We start from the raw sequence: 24,408 nt of genomic DNA, 5'->3' as shown, positions 1-24,408 counted from the left end.
AAGATAGAAAAATGGAAGGAGGAAAGAAAGGAAAGAGAAAGGAAGGAAGGAAAGAAGGAAGGAGAGGAAAAAGGGAAAGAGAAAGGAGTGAGAAGAGGGAAAGAAAGGAAGGAGAAGAGAAAGGAAGAAAGAAAGGAAAGAGACGGGAAGGAAGGAAAGAAGGGAAAGAAAGGAAAGAAAGGAAGAAGAGAAAGGAAGAAAGATAGAAAATGGGAGAAAAGAGAAAGGAAGGAAGGAAAAAGAGGAGAAAAAAGAGGAAGGAATGGAAGAGAAAGAAAGGAGAAGAGAAAGGAAGAAAGAAAGGAAAGGAAGGAGAAAGGAAAAAGGAAGAAAGGAAGGAAATGAGAGGAGAGAAAGAGAGGAGGAAAGAAGAAAATAGAAAGAAGGAAGGAAGGAAGGAAAGAGAAAGGAATGAAGGAAAGGAGAGAAAAAAGAAAGAAAAAGGAAGAAGAGAAAGGAAGGAGAAGAGAAAGGAAGGAAGGAAGGGAAGGGAGAAGAGGGAGAAGGAAGGAAGAAGACCAAAAAAGGACAAAAAAAGAGAAAGGAAGGAAGGAAGGAAAGAGACAAGAAAGAAAGGAAGAAGACAGAGAAAGGAAGGAGGGAAAAAGAGTTAGGAAGGAAGGAAAGATAGAAAATAGAAGGAAGGAAGGGGAAGCGGAGGGGCGGGGAGGGAGGCAGGCAGAGGCTCCTAGCGGGCAATTAGAGAAGGACGATGGGACTTGTAGTTCCTCACACACTCCCATCTTCCGTCCTTAAGAGGCCCCCTCCCCCCCAAAAAAGCGGGCTGCGCTTTTTTTATAAGGCGCTTCCTCCGGGAAGGCCCAACGCCTGCCTGACCCCCCCCGCCCCCCGTCCCCTCATGCTGCGGGACTACCCGTCCCATGCGCCTCAGCGGGGAGAGAGCCGCGAGGAGCGGAAAGCGGCCAGGCCCGGCCCGGAAATGAGCGCCGGGGCGGCGGCCGGGGGCCGAGGCCAGCGTCGGGCCTGCTCTTCCGGGATGCGGCGGCGGCGGCGGCGGCGACCCGGGCATGAGCGACGTGGTGGAGCGGACGCTGAGCGCCTTGCCCGGCTGGCTCGGGCAGCAGCACCAGCAGCACCAGCAGCAGCAGCGCGAGGGGCCGGGCGGAGGAGCCGGAGGAGGCCCCGCGCGGCCCGGCCGGACCGCCTCCGCCTCCCGCCTGGGAGGCCTCATCCGCAGCATCACCGCGCTCGCCTCCAAGCATGTAAGGCCGCCGCCGGGGCGCCCGCCAGCGCCGGATAGCGGGAGGGGGCACGGACACACACGCGCGGGCGCGCGGCCCCGGGCTCGAGCGGGAAGCCCGGCGGGGGGGGGGAGAGGCGCGTGCCCCCCGCGCGCGCCCGCCCTGGGGTGGGGAGGGGGTGGGAAGGGAGGGGCAGAAGCGTCCGCGCGCCCAGGATGATTTTTCTCTCCCCTCCCTCCCCTTTTCTCTCCCCTCCCTCCCTTCTCTCCCCTCCCTCCCCTTTTCTCTCCCCCTCCCCTCCCCTTTCTCTCCCCTCTCCCCCTCTCCCCTTTCCCCTCCTCCCTCCTCTCCCTCCTTTCTCCCCTCCTCCCCTTTCTCTCCCCTCCCTTTCTCTCCCCTCCCTCCCTTTTCTCCCCCTCCCTTTTCTCTCCCTCCCTCCCCATTTTCTCCCTCTCCCCTTTCTCTCTCCCTCCCTTTCCCTCCTCTCCTTTTCTCTCCCCTCCCCTTTTCTCTCCTCCCCTTCTCTCCCCCTCCCCTTTTCTCTCCACTCCTCCCCTTTTCTCTCTCCCTCCCTCCCCATTTCTCTACACTCCCTCCCTTTTCTCCCCCTCCCTTTTCTCTTCCCTCCCCTCCCTTTTCTCTCCCTCTCCCTTTTCTCTCCTCCCCCTTCTCTCCCCTCCCTTTTCTCTCACTCCCTCCCCTTTTCTCTCCCCTCCCTTTTCTCTCTCCTCCTTTATGTATAGAGGCGCCCCTGGGCTCAGGTTTGCGGAGAGTTCCCAGGCGTGTGCAGAGTTCTTCTGCTTCCTCCTTAGCCAGGAGAGCAAGGCCTTATTGTAGAGTACTTGTATCGGCTCCCCCTTGTTTTCTCAATTTTCTCTTTCCGCCCCAAATTAAAGAGGGGGCTTTATGGTATTCTTTCCTGACTTCTTTTTAAGGCCCCCAAAATTTGCCTAGTGAAAGTAATATCGGAGGCTTTTTTTTTAAAGCAAAGTTTTTGATTTTATGCCCTGCTAGGAAGAAGAAAAACTTATCCACCAGGAATTAAATAATTTAAAAGCCACTGTTTCAGCTCCAACTACAAATCTGGTAGGTCTTAAAGACAAAATAAAATATAATTTATATTGTGTTCTCTTTGCTCTAACCATTGCTGACAGTTGTAAAGTTTACTGTAAGTTTTACAATTAGACTCCTCAGATGCCTTATTTTTTCCCCTTTAATGCCATTTCAATTTTACCCTTAGATTCTGTTTAGACTCTTACACACACATAAAATACACACACACACACACATATACACACTAAAGCTCTCGTTCTCTCTATATGTATATATTTCTATGCTTTTTAACCTTGTATAACTTGTTTTTATATCATTTAGCTTTTAATCAATTATTGTTTATATCCTACTCTCCTTGTGCTGGTTTATGACCATAATAAAGATTTGATTGAGGTGGGACATAAATTAACCAATAAAGACAGAAATACCATATTGTTTTTAAAAAGACTTTTCATTTTATTTTCTGCTCTTCAGAAATTGATGAAAGAATGTATGGTGAGGATGATCTATTGTGAGATGCTGGGCTACGAGGCGTCTTTTGGATACATCCATGCCATTAAGCTGGCACAGCAAGGGAATCTTTTTGAGAAAAGAGTTGGTAGGTGTTTTCATTAATTAGGTGTTTCTTAATCTTCAAATCCATAAATCATAACACCTTGTGTATTCTTTATGTTGGTGAAAACGTGCTTTTGGCCCTGCTATCTACAAAACCTTCACAGTATTCAGCTGCTTGGAGGAGACATATTGCATTCTTGCTATAAGTTGATCTGAACTTGTACAGTACAGAGAGGTGGAAACTATTTGGTGTCCTAATGTAGAACATTTCCCCCCTTTGTCTTAGGTTATTTGGCAATTTCTTTATTTCTGCATGAAAATCATGAGTTGCTGGTTCTACTGGTGAACACAGTGGTGAAGGTATGGCTTCGCGGACTATGCTTTTTAAACCATAATTCCTTGAGCTGACATGGTCGACTAGGCTTAAGGGAAAGCAGAATGCTTGATAAAAGTTTGCCTTTGGAGGAGAAAGAAGGAATATTTTAAGACAGGGGTCTCCAAACTTGACAACTTTAAGACTTGTGGACTTCAACTCCCAGAATTCCCTAGCTAGTATGGCTTGCTGGGGAATTCTGGGAGTCGAAGTCCAAAAGTCTCAAAACTGCCAACTTTGGAGCGTCCTTTTAACATCTGCCGAGCTTCCTTTCTGTCTAACTGTGAGTTAATGATTTGTGTGAATCATAGCAATGAGAGCTTGTCAACATACACATCTGCACACACAAATTGTGCTTAATACCTTTAAAGTCTGGCCTTTCATTGGTAGTGGGATCTACTGAAAGCCATTTTTTTTTATTTTACAAGAAAGCAACAACAGTATCGTTTGAAAATAAACTTTCTTTGATCCCTGCACTGCCCTCTTGTAAACATTGCAAGTTAGTTTAGATTGTTTCGCCCATATAAACGGGCTGTGCTGTTATCATAACAAGATAATGTCTGTTTGTCTGTTTAATGTCTGGTTGTTGACATTTATCCAGCCAGAGAAAGTGTAGAGAGGTTTAGTGCATGACTGAGTGATACACAATGTTATTAATGTTGTGCACCTGTGGGGGAAAATAAAGCACAAGAGAAATGAGGGAAGTGTGGAGGGGGATGTGATAATAGCATAGCACTTAGACCAGGGCTCTTCAAACTTGACAGCTTTAAGATTTGTGGACTTCAACTCCCAGAATTCCTCCTCCAGTCACGTTAGCTCAGGAATCCTGGGAGTTGGTCCACAAGTCTTAAAACATGCCAAGTTTGAAGACCCTTAACTTAGATTTATACACCGCTTTATAGTGCTTTACAGCCCTCTCTAAGCGGTTTACAGTCAGCTTATTGACCCCAACAATCTGGGTCCTCGTTTTACCCACCTCGGAAGTACGGAAGGCTGAGTCAACCTTGAGCCTGGTGAGGTTTGAACTGCCAAATTGCAGGCAGCCGGCAGTCAGCAGAAGTAGCCTGCAGTACTGCACTGTGCCACCATGGCTTAATGGAAAATGGAGAAGGAAAGGGCAGGAGAGAGGGGCAGGTGGGTTGGTCAGCAAGTAGCTGGAGGAGAATTTTGAAAAGAAGACCCCCAAATACTGGGGGATCCCAGGCAACACGAAAGGTCATAAAATGGGGCAGAACTCACTTAACACATGTCTCACCCACAGAAATTTTGGACTCGCTGGTGGAGGTAAGTCAAGGACTACCTGTGGTTAACCTGTTTAATACATTTCTTTTACTCATTGTGGCAGGATTTGCAGAGTACGAATCTCATGGAGGTATGCATGGCCCTCACAGCAGCCAGCCAGCTTTTTCCCCAAGAAATGATTCCTGCTGTCCTTCCACTCATAGAAGACAAACTCCAGCATTCAAAGTACGTGTCGCACCTTGGTTCTATTTGCTGAGAAAGGTTTAGTTTGTTAGAGATCAAGGGTATTGCAAGTAATGCAAAACCAGAACTGTAAATAGTGTTTTCCGTCCCTTAACTATCTCTCATTGCTCCCTCCAGTGTAACCAATCCAGTTCTGGCAATATGTTTTCCTAATGGTTAGTTCAAGTGCAGTTTAGCCTGGTCCTCCTTCCAGCTGGGTGACCTTGAGGCAGCCTCTTGAGGTGTCATGCCCCTGTTGGAGTCTGACGCTGAGGGAGAGGAGGAACAACCGACAGGGAGTGGAAGTGTGGCTCTGGATGTTGCGGAGGAAACTGGGGAAGGGCAGAGGCCAGTTGGGAATTCAGAGGAAGACCCAGGCCCATCCCCTCTTCATCCTAGGACATGCAGGGAGGAGTGGATAAGGGAGAAACGTGAATGGCGTGGTCTGTGGGAGAGGAAAGGGCCCTGATCCCCTTCATGGGCTGCAGCCGTGAGGACTGTTTGAAAGGAGAAGCTGTGCAGTGCTGGAAGCAAAGCATGAAATAATTCTAGTCTTATCAGTTCTTATCTGAGTTCTAGCGTCCTTCCCAGTGTGTGTATTTCGATATCTGTGGACCTCTTCAAGCCCTTATCCTGTCTTGTCTCATTAATTGCTTCAATGTGGTTTGTGTTGTTTTTTCCTATTTATGATTTATACGTATTTTGGGTTTGAATGGCATTTCTTCCTTTTTGCAACTGTTTGTGAGGGAGTTTTTTCTCCAGTCAATGATAATTGGAGCTTTGAAGCCAAGTTGAAGGAATTAAAGGGACGTCACCTGTTTTTGTGAGTGTGTTGCTTTTGTATCCCACCCTTTGTTGCTTTTGTATCCTCATCACATGAGGAATTAGAGCATTTACTTTCATTTCCTCACACTCCCCGCTTCATTCCCTATCCCCTATTCCTCCCAGTTCGTGGCAGACAGTCAAGACAGCGTGAAGCTTGTGAGATCTTAGAAAGCTTCTCTAAACACAGAGCTCGGGATCAGCCTGGATGTAAGAGCTCATCTCATCTCAACTCAACCTCATTCTTTCTTTTTTTTAAGGGAAATTATTCGGAGAAAAGCCGTCCAGGCACTCTACAAGTTCTACTTAATTGCTCCTAATCAAGTCCAGCACATTCACGACAAATTCCGAAAGGCGCTTTGTGATAGAGATGTGGGTGTGATGGCAGCTTCTTTGCACATCTATCTGCAGATGGTGAAGGTGGGATTCTTAAGCATCTTAGGCCGTTGATGTTGACAGCACAATTCCATGACAGAATGTAAACAAGAACGTCTTTCATCCATACTAGAAATGATTCATGGAGGAAGATATAAATATTTAGAGTATGTTTTTAAGGAGAAAGGGAACTAAGTGAAGATTGAGATCAAAACACATTTTATGTGCCTATAAATGTTGTATGTGAGTCAGAGAACAAAGGGAAAGTTGGAAAATAATGTTTATCCGTAATCCTTTTTAATAGCTTTTCTTTTTTATTATTATTATTTTTAATAACAGATCGTGAGGCATTTAGCTCAAGAGATTCCAATTCTTTTTTGCACTGCTAATTCAATGTTTTTTGTAGCTCCTTCTCATAACTCTACAGTAATTGCTTTGTCTCAGTAATTGCTTTGTCCATTTACTGATATTATATCTTGGTATCAATTAGTATTTTAAGGTACAGGGTTCTCTTTAATGAAAAAGGAACTTGCTATAATAGGACATATTCCACCAAAATAAAATCACGATATGGTGGGCAAGAGAGAAACAATTGGAGTCTTAAAACATTCCCGCAATCTTACCCTGAAGATCTGATTAAATCTCGTGTAATAATACTGAATTTTTGCAAGGTTTGATAGCTCTGTGAAATTTCAAACCTTTTAAAAAGTGACATTTGCTTCTTTTAAAAAGTGGGTCCTCTTGATGACACGGGCAGTGTAGACTCTATACCGGGGTCCCCAGCCACTGGGCCCCAGACCAGTATCGGTCCGTGGAACATTTCCTACTGGGCCACCGGTTTGCTGGGCACCGCCATCTTGTTTCGACGAGAAAGTGCTTCCGGGTGAGCTTTTCCAGTTGGAAAGCGGCTTTTGGGTCCTGAAGGAATCCTCACGCCTTAGTTTCATCGAAGGGGGCGGCGGCTTCGAACGAAGAGTCGTCCCGATGGCGGAGGAGATTAAGAAAGCACAAAAAAGCACAAAAAAGGTACAAAGGAGGAGTTGAAGGTGGTGGGGAGAAGCGGGGGACGGCTGGCTGGCCGGTCGCTCGGCTCGCCCTGCTGATGCCGGTACCGGGCCGCGGATCATTTTGTGATGCCGGTACCGGGCCGTGGCACAAAAAAGGTTGGGGGCCACTGCTCTATACCACTGATTTAGACAGTACTTCTGAAAAGAACCCCTTAGAAACATATCATTTAAAGTAGATTTTGTGCTGATCCCGGGGTGTTTGTTCTATGTTCAAATGTCAGTTGCCTTCAGGTGTGAGAAATTATTAAAACATTAGCTTTCACACGAAAAGCACTGCAGGGCAAATGGTGACGAAATACTATTCATTCTTGATTTGTCCGTTCAGTCTTAATTGTGTGTGGTGCATTTTTGTCCAGGAAGATTCCTCAGAATACAAGGATTTGACAAGCAGCTTTGTAACAATCCTGAAGCAGGTTGTCGGGGGAAAACTCCCCGTGGATTATAACTATCACAACACACCAGCCCCTTGGTTGCAAATCCAGCTTTTAAGAATATTAAGGCTACTTGGAAAAGATGACCCAAGGTAAATTCTCAAAACTTCCATATGAAAAGTGGGAGAGAAAAGTGTTGTTTGCCGTACGGTTTGCAGATACGAATAATGTGCACGCTAAATAATTGTTCAGAGTTATTGACTTGTTTTAAGTCTGATAAATCAAATCAAACCTTTATTTTCAATGCACAGCATGCGTACAATGAAATGAAAGAGTTGTGGGACAACACAGTTTCTCTCTTTTATTTTTATTTTTATTTTTTAAAAGTGACAGTGAACATTTTCTTTTTCCTTTGTCAGGACCAGTGAATTAATGTATGACGTTTTAGATGAATCTTTAAGGAGAGCAGAAATCAATCACAACATCACTTATGGTAGGTGAAGTAAGATTATTTTAATGTAAGGGGAACCAAATGTGTCTTTCTCACTTGTAATACGGGTTGTCCTCGACTTAAAATAGTTCGTTTAGTGACCAAAGTTACAACGGCACCGAAAAAAGTGACTTAGGACTATTTTTCACAATCTTTGCAGCATCTCCATGGTCATGTGATCAAAATTCAGATTACAGTTACAGTCAGAATAGAGTTGGGAGGTTCTTGGCAACTGGTTCATACTTATGACGGTCCCCTTTGAGACCTTCTGACAAAGTCAACGGGGAAGCCAGATTCACTTAACAACCAGGTTCCTGACTTGTCAACTGCAGTGATTTCACTTGACAGCTGCGGCAAGGAAGGTCGTAAAATGGTGAAAAACTCACTTAACAAGCATCTCACTTAACATCAAAAATTTGGGGCTCAGTTGTCGTAAGTCAAGGACTACCTGCATTAGACATTCCTGCCGGTGGCAGACATAATTCTTCATAGAGTATTGACGGATTTGTTCTACAATAGAATAGAATTCTTTATTGGCCAAGGGCTCCGGCAGTTCCTCCATTTAAATCACGAGTCTCGAGCCAAACTTTCAAAACTTAAAAAGGATTTATTGGGAATTAAACTGTCCGGGATTGCCTGGGTGTAGCTGACTCTGAGACACATCATTCATTGTCACCCTTGACCCTGGTTTTCCCCCATCCCTCTGGGTGTATCGTAATTCATGTTCTACAATGGGACACATCCATAGCTAAGAGTCATCAATCATATTCTCCAGTTAGAATTTTGCGCGGCAGAATCTTCAGTCACCTAGTTACTCTCTTTGAAAACATTTATGGAATGCACTTTCGGTTTGCAAGTTGCCGCACTGCTCCCTTTAGAGTTTCTGTTGGCAACTCTAAAAAGACCATAGAAATAGCTTATGAGTTGACATTTGGACACACACGGAATTTGTCTTTGGAACATAAATTAAAATAAGATACATTCATCAGGAATTATAAGATACAACGCTTAGTGATAGTCTTAGGATACTAAATAAACCATCAAATCATACTAGGAAACAAATAAAACAATATAAACTGTAAAGATACAAGCAACAAGGTTATAGCCATAAGTGGGAAGAGAGAGGTAATAGGAAGGATGAGAAGAATACTAGTAATACAATCTTGCTAAATAGTTTGACAGTGTTGTGGGAATTAGTTGTTTAGCAGAGTGATGGCGTTTGGGAAAAAACTGTCCTTGTGTCTAGTTGTTCTGGTGTGCAGTGCTCTGTAGCGTCGTTTTGAGGGAAGGAGTTGAAACAGTTTATGTCCGGGATGTGACATAAATAAACAGGCAGGAAAGCCTTCTAATACACTACGAATGCTTTCCTGCCTCTGTTAGGTGCTTGGCATCATTTGAATATTAATGCAGTCCCATTTTATTATATATTTTAACATACATATATATGTGTGTGTGTGTGTATGTGTGTATATAATTTTCGAAGTTAAAATACAAAATGAAGAAGAAAAGAAAGAGGAAACAAACTGACAATTCATCAACGTTAGGGTCAATGATATATTTGTTATTTATTTTTTGTACATTCGGATTTCTGGTTTTGTTGTTGGCATCGTTTTATTTTTTAATGCATGGGGTCTCCGATGTCCTCTTTGCCTTTTCTGCAGCGATCCTGTTCGAATGTGTCCACACCATTTACGCCATTCACTCCAAACCTGATCTGCTTGAGAAGGCCGCCAAATGTATTGGGAAATTTGTCTTGTCCCCTAAAATTAATTTGAAATATTTGGGTAAGTTCTCTCGTTTTTCTTTTTTCCTCAACCCAGCGGAATAAATGCCGAATGCCTACAGTTTCATTTTTCCAACTTGCTAGTTTTTTTTCTCCTCTTTAGGATTAAAGGCTTTAACCTATGTAATCCAGCAGGATTTGAACCTTGCTCTGCAACACCAAATGACAATAATTGAGTGCCTGGAACATCCTGATCCCATTATTAAAAGAGAGGTAATAAATACCAGGTTATGATTATTGTTAACAGAGTTGCGCACATTTAGCAATGTGATCAATAAATAATTGCATTTCTTTGATTATTCCACCATCTGGTCCTTAAACTGAACGCAGCTTATTTATTTATTTTTTATCCATCTGTCCGTCCGTTTCACTTGAGTCAAATTTACCCATTTTCTCCTTCAGACCTTGGAGCTTCTGTATCGAATAACCAATGAACAAAATGTCACCGTCATTGTACAGAAGATGCTGGACTACATAAATCAAAGCAAAGAGGAATATGCCATCATCAACATTTCTGGGAAAATAGCAGAATTAGCTGAAAAATATCCTTTTCCCTGCTGCGCGTGCCTGCTCCATACAGATGAACTCCACATGTTTTAATTGTTTGTGTTGATATATCAGTTTGATGGTTGTTGCATTTTATTGCATCTGAAACTCAGTTTTTTTTTTAAAGGATGTGTCTTGTGGTACCCTTGAAATTAACCCAAATAATAGAATAAAATAGAAATAGAGCTGGAAGGGACCTGGGAGGTCTTCTAGTCCAGCCCCCTGCTCAAGCAGGAAACTCTGCACTATTTCAGATAAGTGGCTGTCCAGTCTCTTCTTAAAAACCTCTGGTTTTGGAGCATTTACAACTTCTGGAGGCAAGTTGTTCCGCTGATTTAATTGTTCTTAACTGTCATAAACTTTCTCCTTAGTTCTAAGTTGCTTCTCTCCTTGATTAATTTCCAACTTTATTTCTTGTCCTGCCCTCTGGGGCTTTGGAGAATAATTTGACGCCATCTTCTTCGTGTCAGCCCCTCAAATATTGGAATACTGCTCTCATATCACCCCTAATTCTTTTCTTTAGACTAGCCAGACCCAAAACCTGCAGCCGTTCTTCCTATGGTTTGATGGTATCGGGTTCGAAAGTTTGCTTCCAGCCGAGTCACATCATATCAGAGCTGTATTGAGCCTTTGAAGCTGTGCGTTCCTGACATCTGAAACCCATGGAAATCCTAGCAAAGATAGGTAGTCCTCCCTTAACAACCATAGCCGGCAACTCTGCCACTAAGTGAGACACCCTACGACTTGTGATTTTACTATTGGTTTCTGCATTGGTTTCTGCTTTTTAGAAGCCAGCTGTGGAGTTTGCCGATGGCAATTGTGATTGCAGGATGCGGAAATAGTTGCAAAGACCTCCCCATTGTGAGCACCTGAATGTTGATTCTATGACGCCAGGAACGCCGCAATGATTGGTTGTAATCGAGCGGTGGATCAACAAGACAGCCATTAAGCAAGGACTGCCTGTAATAGAGGGGCGCAGTGGCTTAGTGGCTAAGATGCCGAGCTTGCCAATCAGGAAGGTTGGCAGTTTAGTGGTTCGAATCCCTAGCGCTGCGTAATGGAGTGAGCTCCTGCTACTTGTCCCAGCTTCTGCCAACCTGGCAGTTCAAAAGCACGTAAAAATGCAAGTAGAAAAATAGGGACCACTTGGGTGGGAAGGGAACAGCGTTATACCCTCCAGAGCCGGAAAAGACTAGCACATAGGTGCGAGGGGAACCTTTATCTTTACCTATAATAGGTACAGACTTGCGTGAATGCCTTGCCATCATTTCAGGTCCTTGAAAACTAATAAATGCTTCCCCTCTTCACGCGCAAGTAACTTTAATAAAGAAATGGATTGTTTGGACTCTGCAATAGCACAATTTGATGCCCTAATAGAACACTGAATGCTGCCTTGATGGAACTGTGGTGTGTCCTTTCTTTAATGTCCCTGGCACATATGCTCCAAACAACGAATGGTTCATCCGGACTATGAATGCCGTGTTTTCGGTAGGGGGAGATAAAATGCATCCTGACATTCTGAACAGTTTCTTGCGGCTTCTTGCAGAAGGTGAGCAAACCGTGAGGGAGAATGAATGCAATCCGGTTATTACAAAAATAATAATAATAATAATTTCCAACAATTAAAAAACAAACACCACACACCCTGTTTTTCGTAGGCTTTGAAGATGAGAAGGAAGACATTCAGCTGCGGTTTCACGCTGTCCAATCTTACCTGTCCTTATTAGAGGACAAAAACGCAGTTTATCCGCAGAAGTTTCTTCAAGTGATGAGTTGGGTAAGAAAGAAAGATTAGACATATTTATTTTTTTTAAAGAAATATATTCTTGCGGAATATTTCTATTTCACATAATAGAGAATGAATTTTGTCAGTTTAGCAGTTTCTTAACCTAGGGAAGTTCCAAATTTGAATGTACAATCTCATTAGAAGGCTGTGCTATGAGTGGCGCAGTGGTCTACAGGCGGAGCTCTCGCCTCACACTCAGGAGGCTGCGAGTTCGATTCTAGGTTAGAGCCAGATATTTCTCTCTCTATGGGCATGTTGAGAATACATCTGCTGAACAAAACTCCGCATTGGTGACAGGAAGGGTATCCATCCAGGAAACACTCAGCTCCATTAGGTTTATGGAGTCGTTAAAAAAGATGATGCTTAGAACGCTGTGCTATTAAAAATGACTTTTTTACTATTGACTCATCCTGATGTTTTAATTTCCTCCTGCCAGGTATTGGGGGAGTACAGTTACCTCCTGCAAAACGTGGACCCTGAAGTTGTTCTAGCGACCTTGTACCGGATCCTTAAAAGCAACGCCGCTTGTGAAACCAAGACTTGGATCACGGCTGCAATTTCTAAAATAGCTTCTCGTACGAATGGCTCAAAGACGGTTGAGAATTTCCTCTTGGAATTCAATGCATCTTTGGATACCAGCCTGAGGCAGCATGCGTTTGAATTAAAATACCTTTATGAAAACAAGGAACTGATGAAGAGATTGTTTCCACTTGATGCGAGCTGTAAGAACATTGTGGTGAGTCCTTGTTATTATAGGTGCAGTGGTACGTGAGAATCAGCTTTGGGATTCAAGAGTTTTTTACTACCAGTTCTGTGGGCGTGGCTTGGTGGGCGTGGCAGGGGAAGGAGACTGCAAAATCCCCATTCCCTCCCCACCCCACTAACCTGCTTTCCAGTTCCGTTCTCCTGTGCAGGGCAACCAAAGAAGACCCAGCCAATCAGCTGGGACTTGGGAGGTGGAGAATAGATGGGGGCGGGGCCAGTCAGAGGTGGGATTTGCTGGTTCTCCGAACTACTCAAAATTTCCTTTACCAGTTCTCCAGAACCGGTCAGAACCTGCTAAATACCACCTCTGGTGAGAATGACCTTGGGGGCAGGAGGAAGAGCCACAGACCAGGCAGTAGTTTAGATAAAAAGAGAGTCTACAGTAGGAATTGAACTGTGGCAAAGTCTCAGAGGGGACCCCACCTAGTTTCTTTGTACCCCAACTTTGTATTTAAAGCGGGGGGAGAGATGTCCTTTCAAACATGCAGGGCTCTGTTATTGTAACCTTACAATAAGGACGGAGCTAATAGTCCTGGCGGTATTGTCTGACTACGTTGAAAGGCTTAATAATACAGGTAGTCCTTGACTTACGACAGTTCATTTAATGAATGTTCAAAGTTACGACGGCAGCGAAACAAGTGTCTTAACGACCGTTTTTCACAGTTACAACTTTTCCAGCGTTCCCACATGATCAAAATTCAGAGGCTTGGCAACTGGTTCATATTTACGACCGCTGCTGTTCCCCAAGGTCACGTAATCACCTCCTTTTGTGACCTTCTGACAAGCAAAGTCAATGGGGAAGCTGGATTCACTTAACAACCATTTGATTAACTTATCAACCACAGGGATTCACTTAAACGAGGCAAGAAAGATGGCAAAAATGGGACAAAATTCCCTTAACAAATGTCTCACTTAACAACATAAATGTTGGGCTTAATTGTGGTCATAAGGACTTGGAAGGGAGGGTGGTGTTTAATCTACAGACCCCTCACATCCTGGACATAAACTGTTTCAACTCCTTCCCTCAAAACAATGCTAAAGAGCCCTGCACACCAGAACAACTAGACACAAGGAGAGTTTTTTCCCCAAACGCCATCCCTCTGCTAAACAAATAATTCCCTCAACACTGTCCAACTATTTACAAAGTCTGCACCACTATTAATCTTCTCATCACTCCTTATCACCCATCCCCTCTCACTTATGAATGTCGCTTGTATCCTTACTATTTATATTGACTGTATCCTAGTATGATATGATTGCTTATTGTATCCTATGACTATTATTATGTGTTGTACCTTATGAATCTTGATTTTTGATGAATATCCTTTCTTTTATGTGCACTGAGAGCATTTGCACCAAGACAAATTCCTTGTGTGTCCAATCACACTTGGCCAATAAAAGAACTCTACTCTACTCTACTCTACTCTACTCTACTCTACTCTACTCTACTCTACTCTACTCTACTCTACCCTACCCTACCCTACCCTACGCTACCCTACGCTACTGTATTCTCATTCTATTCTATTCTATTCTATTCTATTCTATTCTATTCTATTCTATTCTATTCTATTCTATTCTATTCTATTCCACTCTACTCTACTCTACTCTACTCTACTCTACTCTACTCTACTCTACTCTACTCCACTCCACTCCACTCCACTCCACTCCACTCCACTCCACTCCACTCCACTCCACTCCATTCTAATTCTAATTCTAATTCTAATTCTAATTCTAATTCTAATTCTAATTCTAATTCTAATTCTATTCTTATTCTATTCTGTTCTATTCTATTCTAAAATTTGCTCAGTAAGTAAAAGATCTCAGCGAGCCATTTTACTTGGAGCAATGCCGACTGTTCTGGACATTATTGTTCCTCTTCCATAATAATAAAACCTAATGTCCAGGCTTATGCACGTAGTCCAGTTCTTGTTGAGCACATCTGATTCCAATTAGTGTCTTCCAAGGACCTCGATGTACCTTTGTACTGCCAGGGCTGCATGTTGCCACTGAGCAGTGGGATCTGGCATGTCTGCCCGTCTGCTGGAGAAAGAAAGAAAAAAATAAAATCCAGAATTAGGCTTCCTTTCAAAAGAACTAACCGAATTATAATCTTTAACTCGTGTCTGATTCTACGTAGGTGGATGCTTCCTTGTCTTTCTTAGACGGCTTTGTGGCCGAAGGATTGGACCGGGGTGCCTTGCCATACAAACCTCATCATCAAAGACAGGAAGAGAAACTGTCCCAGGAAAAAGGTGATTGCTTTCTAAGAAATGAAGATTGTGTATTGCTTCCTCACTAATTCCTAATTGCTTCCTAACAGTGAGAACGATGAACAGCAATAGCAATAGCACTTTGACTTCTATACCGCTTCACAGTGCTTTGCAGCCCCTCCCTCAGCGGTTTTAGTGTATCAGCATGTTTGCCCCAACAGTCTGGGTCCTCGTTTTACCTACCTCGGAAGGACGAGTCAACCTTTAGCTGGTCAGGATCGAACTCATGGCAGTAGGCAGAGTTAGCCTGCAATATTGCATTCTAGGCACCGGGAGGGAGGGAGGCAAGAGGCTGGCTCTGTAAACCACTTAGAGAGGATTGTAAAGCCCTGTGAAGAGTATATAAGTCTAATTGCTATTCCTTCCTTCCTTCCCCCCTTCCTTCCTTCCCCCTTCCTTCCTTCCCCCTTCCTTCCTTCCTTCCTTCCTTCCTTCCTTCCTTCCTCCCTCCCTCCCTCCCTTTCTTCCTTCCTTCCTTCCTTCCTTCCTTCCTTCCTTCCTTCCTTCCTTCCTTCCTTCCTTCCTTCCTTCCTTCCTTCCTTCCTTCCTTCCGCCCTCCCTTCCTCCTTCCCTTTCTCCTTCCCTCCCTCCCTCTGGTTAAAATGCAGTATTGCAGGCTAACTCTTCCCAGTGCCAGGAGTTTGATCCTGACCAGCTGAAGGTTGACTCAGCCTTCCCTCCTTCCGAGATGGGTCAAATGGGGACCCAGATGGTTGGGAGCAAATATGGTAGCTCTGTAAACCACTTAGAAGCCCTAAGTAAAGCCCTGTGAAGCGGTATACAAGTCTAATTGCTATTGCTATTAACCAAATATTTTTTTCCCCAAGTTTTTGCAGTAGGCATTATGTTCTGGCTCGACAGATTTTGATGATTGTTATTTCTCTTGGCAGCTTTGAATTTTGAACCCTACGGAGAATCCCTTTCTCGGAGCTTCCCTGTATCAAGAATTCCCGGCAGACAGTCTCCAACCGGAGTTTCTCTGAGCTCGGACAATAGTGTTGAGACAGGACAGAAAGAGTAAGTAGGTTTGTCTCGTCAGCAAGAACTTCTAAACCACAGCCTGGCCTCCATTCGTATCTTGTAACCCAACTGTTTGGCCATCAAACAGTAACTTCTGTCCAAGTCAGGGAAAATGTTAAAATATAAAAATATCAGAGGTCTTATTGGACTAGACAACCTCCAAAGGCCCCTTCCAAGCCCTAAGATTCTAAGAATCTAACCCAGGGGTTCCCAAACGTGGCAACTTGAAGACTTGTGGACTTCAACTGGCTGTAGAATTCTGGGAGTTGAAGTCCACAAGTCTTCAAGTTGCCAAGTTTGGAGGCCTCTGATCTAACCACTATCCCCTCTTCAGGAACAACACTCTGAAGCTTGAAGGCGTCAAGAAATTGTGGAGCAAAGAGGGTTATTTGCCCCAGAAGAAAAACCAAGAAGAGAAAGAAGAGAAAAACACGGAGGCTGCGCTTCAGGGTGGCCCATCAGTAGAGACGGTGGCTAGCATTTTCCCATTGCAGCCGAAGGAAGAAATGACGGATCAGACCGAAGGGACGAAAGAAAAGCAACAGCTGGCTTCGGTGCTCTTTGTTGGGCTGGGATCACAAGGCAGCGCTAATCTGGTAGGCTAGCTAAACTGCGTTTCGTTTCCTTCCTTTTCCTTCCCTCCCTCCCTCCCTCCCTTCCTTCCTTCCTTCCTTCCTTCCCTCCCTCCCTCCCTCCTTCCTTCCTTCTTTTTCCTTCCTTCCTTCCTTCCTTTTCCTTCCCTCCCTCCCTCCTTCCTTCCTTCTTTTCCTTCCTCCCTTCCTTCCTTCCTTCCTTCCTTCCTTCCTTCCTTCCTTCCTTCCTTCTTTTTCCTTCCTTCCTTCCTTCCCCTTCCTTCCTTCCTTTTCCTTCCCTCCCTCCCTCCCTTCCTTCCTTCCTTCTTTTTCCTTCCTTCCTTCCTTCCTTCCTTCCTTCCTTCCTTCCTTCCTTCCTTCCTTTTCCTTCCTTCCTTCTTTTCCTTCCTTCCTTCCTTCCTTCCTTCCTTCCTTCCTTCTTTTCCTTCCTTCCTTCCTTCCTTTTCCTTCCTTCCTTCTTTTCCTTCCTTCCTTCCTTCCTTCCTTCCTTCCTTCCTTCCTTCCTTCCTTCCTTCCTTCCTTCCTTCCTTCCTTCCTTCCTTCCTTCCTTCCTTCCTTCCTTCCTTCCTTCCCTCCTCCTCCCTTCCTTCCTTCCTTCCTTCCCTTCCTCCCTTCCTTCCTTCCTTCCTTCCTTCCTTCCTTCCTTTCTTTCCTTCCTTCCTTCCTTCCTTCCTTCCTTCCTTCCTTTCTTCTTCCTTCCTTCCTTCCTTCCTTCCTTCCTTCCTTCCTTCCTTTTCCTTCCTTCCTTCCTTCCTTCCTTCCTTCCTTCCTTCCTTCCTTCCTTCCTTCCTTCCTTCCTTCCTTCCTTCCTTCCTTCCTTCCTTCCTTTCCTTCCTTCCTTCCTTCCTTCCTTCCTTCCTTCCTTCCTTCCTTCCTTCCTTCCTTCCTTCCTTCCTTCCTTTTCCTTCCTCCCTCCCTCCCTCCCTTCCTTCCTTCCTTCCTTCTTTTCCTTCCTTCCTTCCTTCCTTCCTTCCTTCCTTCCTTCCTTCCTTCCTTCCTTCCTTCCTTCCTTTCTTTCTTTCTTTCTTTCTTTCTTTCTTTCTTGTCTTACTTTCTTGTCTTTCTTGTCTTTCTTGCTTTTATAAATAACTCAAGGCAACGAACATGCCTAATACCCTTTCCTCCTATTTTCCCTGCAATAACCACTCTGTGAAGTGAGTTACTGAGAGGGAAGGACTGGCCCAAAGTCACCCAGCCGGTTTCATGTCTAAGGGGAAGAAAGTAGAACTCCCAATCTCCTGGTAGTTACTACTTCAAAATAACCCAGCTGGCTTTCGTGTCTAAAGCGGGACTTGAACTCACGGCGTCCTGCTTTCTAGCCCGTCGCCTTAACCCGCTAGACCAAACTGGCTCTAAATTTAAATAAATCTAAATAAATAAATAAACTAAGGGGACGCGTGGTTAAGGCGCTGAGCTTGTCAATCAGAAAGGTTGGTAATTTGGTGGTTCGAATCCCTATCGCTGCGTAACGGAGGGAGCTCCTGTTCCTTCTCCCAGCTTCTGCCAATCTAGCAATTCGAAAGCATGTAAAAGTGCAAGTAGAAAAAAAATAGGGGCCGCTTTGGTGGGAAGGGAACAGCGTTCCGTGCGCCTTCGGCGTTTAGTCATGCCGGCCACATGACCACGGAGACGTCTTCGGGCGGCGCTGGCTCTTCAGCTTTGTAACGGAGATGAGCAGCGCCCCCTAGAGCCGGAAACGACTAGCACGGATGTGCGAGGGGAACCTTTACCTTATGGATGGTACATTTTTAGGATTCCCTCCCTACCTCCCTTTCCCAACCTTCGTTGCTTTGGCTGAGATGGTCCATTCAGACCATTCGGTTTCCGTTTTAATCCTGTTTTCCGGTCCCCCTTACTTCCCGTTTTTTTTTTTAAGATGGGCAAAGGAGATCCCGCAGCTCAGAAGTTTACACGGAAATCGAAAATGACCGAAGCCCTCCCTAACGAGAGTTCATCGCCTGAGGAAAGCAGCCCTTCCACTTCCCTATTTCAGGAAGGGTTAACCGGAAAGAAGGACCTTTTTGTAAACAACGGACATCTGAAGTTCAGGAAAGCCTCCCTACATTCTTCTGAAATGCCTGAATCCAAGACGACGCTCGATCGCTCCCATTCGTTGCCGGAAGGCGGGCTGAATGAAAAGTCCCTGGATCACCAGTTTTCACCATCTTCTTTATTCACCCATGATCACATGGACATTTTCCACCCTTCCCCAAGTTCTCCCGCTCTAGTTCAGAAGCAACTTCTGCCGACGCCTCGTCTTCCAGAAGAAGCAGCTCAACATCCTCATTCAGACATCTCAGAACTCTGCGGCAACGAATCCCTGCTTGTATACTTTTCTAAGGTCTGGAAAGAGGACAGTCTTCTCATTTTTTTATTTCTCGCCAATAAAGGCCCTTCCATCCTGAAAGACATAACTCTGGAATTCCAGCACTCTGAACATTTTAAGGTAATCTTTTTAGCGTCCCTTTGGCTCTTTCTGCTAGTACTGGATCCCAAAAAGCATTTTTTACCCGTGTTTTTTTTTTCTTCTTCTTTTATATTGAAGGTGGTAGAAAGTCTTGGCTGCCAACTTGCTGGGATAGAAAGTAAAAATATAGAAAGCTTCCAGATGTATGTAGAGATGGAGAAGCCCTGCTCTTCAGGAAAAATCTTTGGTTGCATCAGTTATCCGCTAGAATTGGACGCCCACCTCAGATTTTCTCTCTCTTTAGAACCGTTAGACTTCATTAGGTAACTATATAAAATAATTTTCTTAATACATATGAAACGTAAACTTAAGAGTTCCTTGGTAAGGTTCTCTCCCACAGTTGGGCTTCCTTCTCTTTTTTTCTCCACTTCCTCTCCCTCCTTGGGGTCCTGGTTTTTTTAGTATTTGAAAACATTGAATGCTTCCAAGATTGTGAAATAAATACGGACGTACCAGGATCGAACAGGCAACATGTAAACAAGCTGTCTATATATTTTGGCTACTTCGACAGCAAAGTGTACTTGTAGTGTAGTAGGGAGATTTCAGTCTGAGCTCATCTTTAATGATTACTCCAACGTCTGTTTTTCATGAAATCTTTCTTAGCTTGACTGTCATGGCTGCATGTCCATCCATGACCAATAGATAGAAAGGCGATCTTTCAAGAAAAGTTTTAAAAATGCATAGTAGATTAATTAAATCAAGTAAGTGCTGCCCATTCCTTTAGTCTTATTTTTTCTTTTCTTCATTTCTTTCTTTTTTTTAAATTTATTGTTTTTCATCATAGAAAATAAAACATAAAACAGTAAAACAAACAAAATGAAACAAAACAAAAACAAACTTTCAATCTTAACCACAAGAAATAAATATATATTATATAATAATAGATGGTTAACAGAGGGATTTGAAAATTAGTGTACTCCTTTTTCTTCTTTCTTCTTCTTGCGTGTTTGTGTGTGTAAAAGGGGAAGATAATTTTTTGCTTTTTCTTTCAGCACCTAGCCAGAATGGATCCTCCGTGTTAAATATCACATTTAATTGACTTAATTTTTCCTTCTGTTTTTTTTCTTTTCTTCATTTCTATCGACAACCCTGTGTGCAGACCAATGAAGATGAGCACGGATGAATATGGAAAACTGTGGCTCTCCATTTCAAATGAAGTCAAACAAAATCTGAAGGTGGCACCATCTCAAGGAACTCTGCCCTTGATCCTAGATGTGTTTCAGCAAAAACTGAAGCTACATATTGTTGATATCATAGGTACGTAACTTAACATTGTTTCAGATTTATGACATATGTGATCCTGAACTTCTGAGATTAAACCACATTTTTCTAAAATTGGAATGATTTGGGCTCTTGACTGAGGTGAAGCTACTTCCCTGAAGTAATTTGAAACCATTCGGGTTCACCTCAGAAATTTGGACCCCCTTTTCAGAGTTTCAAGAACACGGAGATACAGACTAGAAGTCAGTAGTTATTTTCCACTTCCCTCAAATTCTCAGTGTTGGGAAAACGTTCAATAATTGTGTGTCTCTCGCCCCTTTCTACATCCAAACTGAAACCTCAGGGAGTGACAGTTGAACAGGAATCAGAGGCAGCTGTTTCCTCAGTCGTTGGAGAAAAGAAAAGGGTGTTTGGGGAAATGAGTATTTTTATCCAGCCTCAGCTAGCAGTATTCATAAAGCGTCACACTGTAGCTTAGGATCCAAGAAACACAGCAAAACAAAAACCACACAATTCCCACCCACCCACACCTACTGAAGCAGAAAGTTATTGGAAATTCCCGTAGGCAATGTGTGACATTTTCTCTTTGAATAATAAACCCACTTGTGTTGCAGTGATTGTGCCATAAAAGGACCTGGTGTAAGAGAAGAACAAACGGAGCTGGGGTGGGGGCGGAGTTAAGCACATTATTAGCTTAGAGTTGATATGTGGTCACAAATAGGCTCGAGCAATAAATCTTCTGAACTGCAATTGCATGTATGGTCCTGGTCCTTTGTGCCTGAAACCCAGATATTAAGAACTTTCCAAATGCCTTCTTTAGGAAATGAGGGAATAGCCGCTTGTCGACTGCTTCCATCAATCCCGTGTCTTCTTCACTGCCGGCTCCATGCTGGGACATTGGCCTTATGGTTCAGATCGCCGTGTTCTGCTCTACCAGATTGTTTACTTTATCAATGTCAGAAGGTGATGGAAGAATCCTGAAAAACCACACGGACTCCCTTTTTTGGACTGGTATGAAAGAGGAGTGATTGTGCGTAGGGGTTTTTACCAATCACAAACTTGTGTTCTACACGGAGCGAAGGTGTATCTCGGCATCACTGTGGCTTTCCTTCCAGTGGGAGGGGAAAACCGATCAGGATGTTCACCTGACGTTGACAAGGCTGTAAGGTACGGGTAGCTGAATCGAGACATGTTATGCAAGGCGCATATTTTCTATTAATGTATTGGTATAACTCACGGGATTATTCATAGGATCAGTTACTTGAATAACTCAGTCTTTACACTCCCTAGTGCAGGGAACTGCTTATTTTGTTGAAGCTCTTGAAGTGGTGTGATGACCCAGGGCGTTGCACAAAGGCAACACAGACAGACAATCAATAAGAGTCCCTTTATTATCTCCAACTTTGCCCCCAATGTCCAGGTTACCTTCTGGCTGGAGAAAAACTCTCCCAGGAACAGCCTTTGACTACAGAAAATTAAGTCTAAAACATGGTCAACACAAATTGTAACTTAAAGTCCAAACAAGCCAAACTGAAGTAATTAGTTTGGCAGGGCAGGAGGAAGAATTTCAGACTTGAAGGCATGGCAAAACTCACATGGTTGGGAAGACGCCAGGAATACAGATAAGCCACGACAACACGATATAAAGTCATGTTTGCTCCAAACAGCCTGCCTCATGCAGCCTGGCTTTCTTATAAACTGTCTTCCCAGCTGCGGCTAATGAAGGGAATCAGGGCCCTTTCCTCCCCCATAAGCCACACAACCTATGTTGCTCCCTTCTCCATTCCTCCCTGCATGCCCTAGGATGAAGAGGGGGTGGGCCTGGTTCTTCCTCTGAACTCCCTCTCCCTTGTTCTACCTCTCCCCTGCTCTGCCCAGCCGGATTTTGCCCTTCCCCAGCCTCCTCCACAGCCAACGGAGCCACACTCCCATTCCCTGTCAGCTGTTCGTCTTCCTCCTCGGATTCAGACTCTTGATGTGGGCATGGCAGGTGGCTTCTTAAGCACTTATCGAAACAACAATAGAATCTTCAGTTTGTAAGTGTATCCATGATTGCCTCATCATGCATCATGGCTGGGTCATGCCACTGTGGAAAAGTTCTTGGCACAGGTCACCGTTGACTGTACCTCAACAATCAGAGTCATCAGAATTGGGAGTTTGTCTTCAATGTTTTTATGGTAGGGATAGATAGTAGGATGACCAGGGGTTTTTTTGGTTGGGGTGTGGGTGTGATCAAGGAAGTACCTTTTTGCAAACACAGCTTGAGATGAGTGGTGTGATTCTAGGTATGCAATACGGAATTTCTACAGTTTTCGCGTTAACTTCCAGATCTTCTGACTTGTCCCCCCCCCCCATCTTCCCGCTACCTTTGGCCATGTGAAAACGTATAAATATACTTACTTTCATAAAAGAAAAGATGACCTTGGGAGGACCCCATAATTTTTTTAAAATAAGGGGGCGAACATATTTAACACCCCTTCTGTTTTCTCCACAAGAACAACCATGTGAGGTAGGTTCGGCTGAGAGAGAGTGACTGATCGGTAATGTAAAATTATGATTAATTTATATGCCACCATTTTGTGGCATGTTTATTATATTTTGCTAGCAGGGGAATTCTGGGAGTTGAAGTCCAGTTGCAAAAGTTGAGGAACACTAGGTTTGTTTGTTTTTCCCTTATCTTATGCTATTAACTTCTTTCGCTTACCATTTCTTAGTCCCACTAATGTAGCTTCTTCTGAAAAACATACAATTATGGATATGGATATGTAGGTGTAGTTAATGGTTAGAAGAAGGCTCTGTTGCTAAGTAGATTGCAAGGTGCCGTGAGAGAAAATAGAGACATCCATTATGAACTCCACAGTTTTAACTGTAGAACATCCACTCTTTCAAAGTTCACCAATTTTCTCACTTAAGAAAGTAGAATGCAATTAACTAACAAAGGGATTGAATTTTGGTAGGGGTTTCCACCCCCCACCCCCCCCACCCCGATTTTTCAGTGTTGTCACAAAGGAATTCTTTAAAATGCACTAAATGTATTTAAAATGTATTAAATCAGGGGTCTCCAACCTGGGCGACTTTAAGAATTCCCCAGCCAGCATGAGTGAGGAATTCAGGGAGTTGAAGTCCACAAGTCTTAAAATGGCCAAAGCTGGAGACCCCTGGGTTAAATTATGTACAGAGACTGTTGTATGATCATGTTTACTATATATGCCTTTATGGATTAAAAATAGGGATTATGGGGTTGGAAGAATAAATACATTGGAAATATTGCTTCTACATGACTGTTAATGGTATATGATAGGATTTATCCTGTAACAGTTTAGGAAAGCTATAATTTCAAATCTATGCAGCTTTTAGCCACTGTCATCAAATCAGGTTTAAGCTTCTGGGCTTCCAGATCTTGCTCAACTACAACTCCCAGAATCCTCCACTATAATCTGCAGTTGTAGTAGAGGCATATTTGGAGGCTGAGAAGCTTCCTACCCGTTTATCCTGAAGATCCTGTTGTCCATTTTTTGCCCAATGTTAACTGTCCTACTCTGCCAAGTATGTAGATCTGAACCAAACAAAACTTGTTGAGACTTACCGGGTTTTCCTTAATTCTACCCTCTCTACTTCCTTTCTATTTTCAAACTGTTTGCAGAAGTGGTTTCTTACTGTTCTTATTACCACCTAACTTAAAATAATTGCAATATAATAAATTATCCTGCTGTACCAAGCTACCATTGTGAATCGGTCACTGGAACATTTATAACATCTATTGTGTAAGGCAAAATCTAGGCATGTTGCAATGACCATTTTAACCCCAGGTGTTCAGATATAGGTATGCTCCCCAACTGGCTTAAACTTGCAGCGCCTGTGTATACTGAAGAGGGCCATAAGGAATAATCAAAACATCCATGTTAATTGTATCATTCACAGTGCTTAGGTGTGGCAGAGTAAGGAGCCTTGTCCTTGGATAAAATACCATGCTCTATCCTAAATCATTCTAATCATGAGCCGAATAGGGTCGTAATTTCTCCAGATGTCCAAAAACCATATAGATGAGTGGTTCAGTGGCTCAGAGCTTTCAAAGACACCGGAGAAGGTCTGCTCCAGGGGTTTGAGTCCTAACAGTGCATGATGGAGTGAGCTCCCGTCACTTACCTCAGCTCCTGCCAACTAGCAATTCGAAAGCACGTAAAT

The 24,408-nt window shown here is 43.7% G+C and overlaps 1 protein-coding gene across 1 annotated transcript; it reads left to right on the top strand.

Annotated features, from left to right (window-relative positions):
• Positions 1 to 838: 838 nt before the first annotated feature.
• On the top strand, positions 839 to 23,942 carry AP4E1 (adaptor related protein complex 4 subunit epsilon 1). Its single transcript, XM_087941889.1, has 21 exons — positions 839 to 1,223; positions 2,217 to 2,288; positions 2,730 to 2,853; positions 3,097 to 3,170; positions 4,529 to 4,650; positions 5,730 to 5,889; positions 7,268 to 7,434; positions 7,702 to 7,775; positions 9,434 to 9,556; positions 9,659 to 9,768; positions 9,958 to 10,101; positions 11,542 to 11,650; positions 11,760 to 11,878; positions 12,324 to 12,623; positions 14,790 to 14,904; positions 15,813 to 15,939; positions 16,277 to 16,538; positions 18,412 to 18,981; positions 19,081 to 19,265; positions 20,102 to 20,259; positions 21,044 to 23,942. Exons 1-21 carry the CDS (start codon positions 1,029 to 1,031, stop codon positions 21,202 to 21,204), a joined length of 3,471 nt encoding a protein of 1,156 aa, XP_087798015.1. The 5' UTR covers positions 839 to 1,028; the 3' UTR covers positions 21,205 to 23,942.
• The last annotated feature ends 466 nt before the right edge of the window (positions 23,943 to 24,408 follow it).

This window comes from Pseudonaja textilis, chromosome 13 (assembly GCF_049901715.1).
Source record: "Pseudonaja textilis isolate UNSWEBS1 chromosome 13, rPseTex1.2, whole genome shotgun sequence".
In the NCBI taxonomy this organism is placed as follows: domain Eukaryota; kingdom Metazoa; phylum Chordata; class Lepidosauria; order Squamata; family Elapidae; genus Pseudonaja; species Pseudonaja textilis.
This window is presented reverse-complemented; position numbering and strand designations above follow the sequence as displayed.

What these genes read in the sequence shown, in the direction of transcription:
- AP4E1 (XM_087941889.1), top strand. Translation starts at nt 1,029, where the DNA reads ATGAGCGACGTGGTGGAGCGGACGCTGAGCGCCTTGCCCGGCTGGCTC. An exon ending in CAGCTCCAACTACAAATCTG is followed by an intron (nt 2,289 to 2,729) that starts GTAGGTCTTAAA and finishes TCTGCTCTTCAG; the next exon opens with AAATTGATGAAAGAATGTAT. An exon ending in GACAAACTCCAGCATTCAAA is followed by an intron (nt 4,651 to 5,729) that starts GTACGTGTCGCA and finishes CTTTTTTTTAAG; the next exon opens with GGAAATTATTCGGAGAAAAG.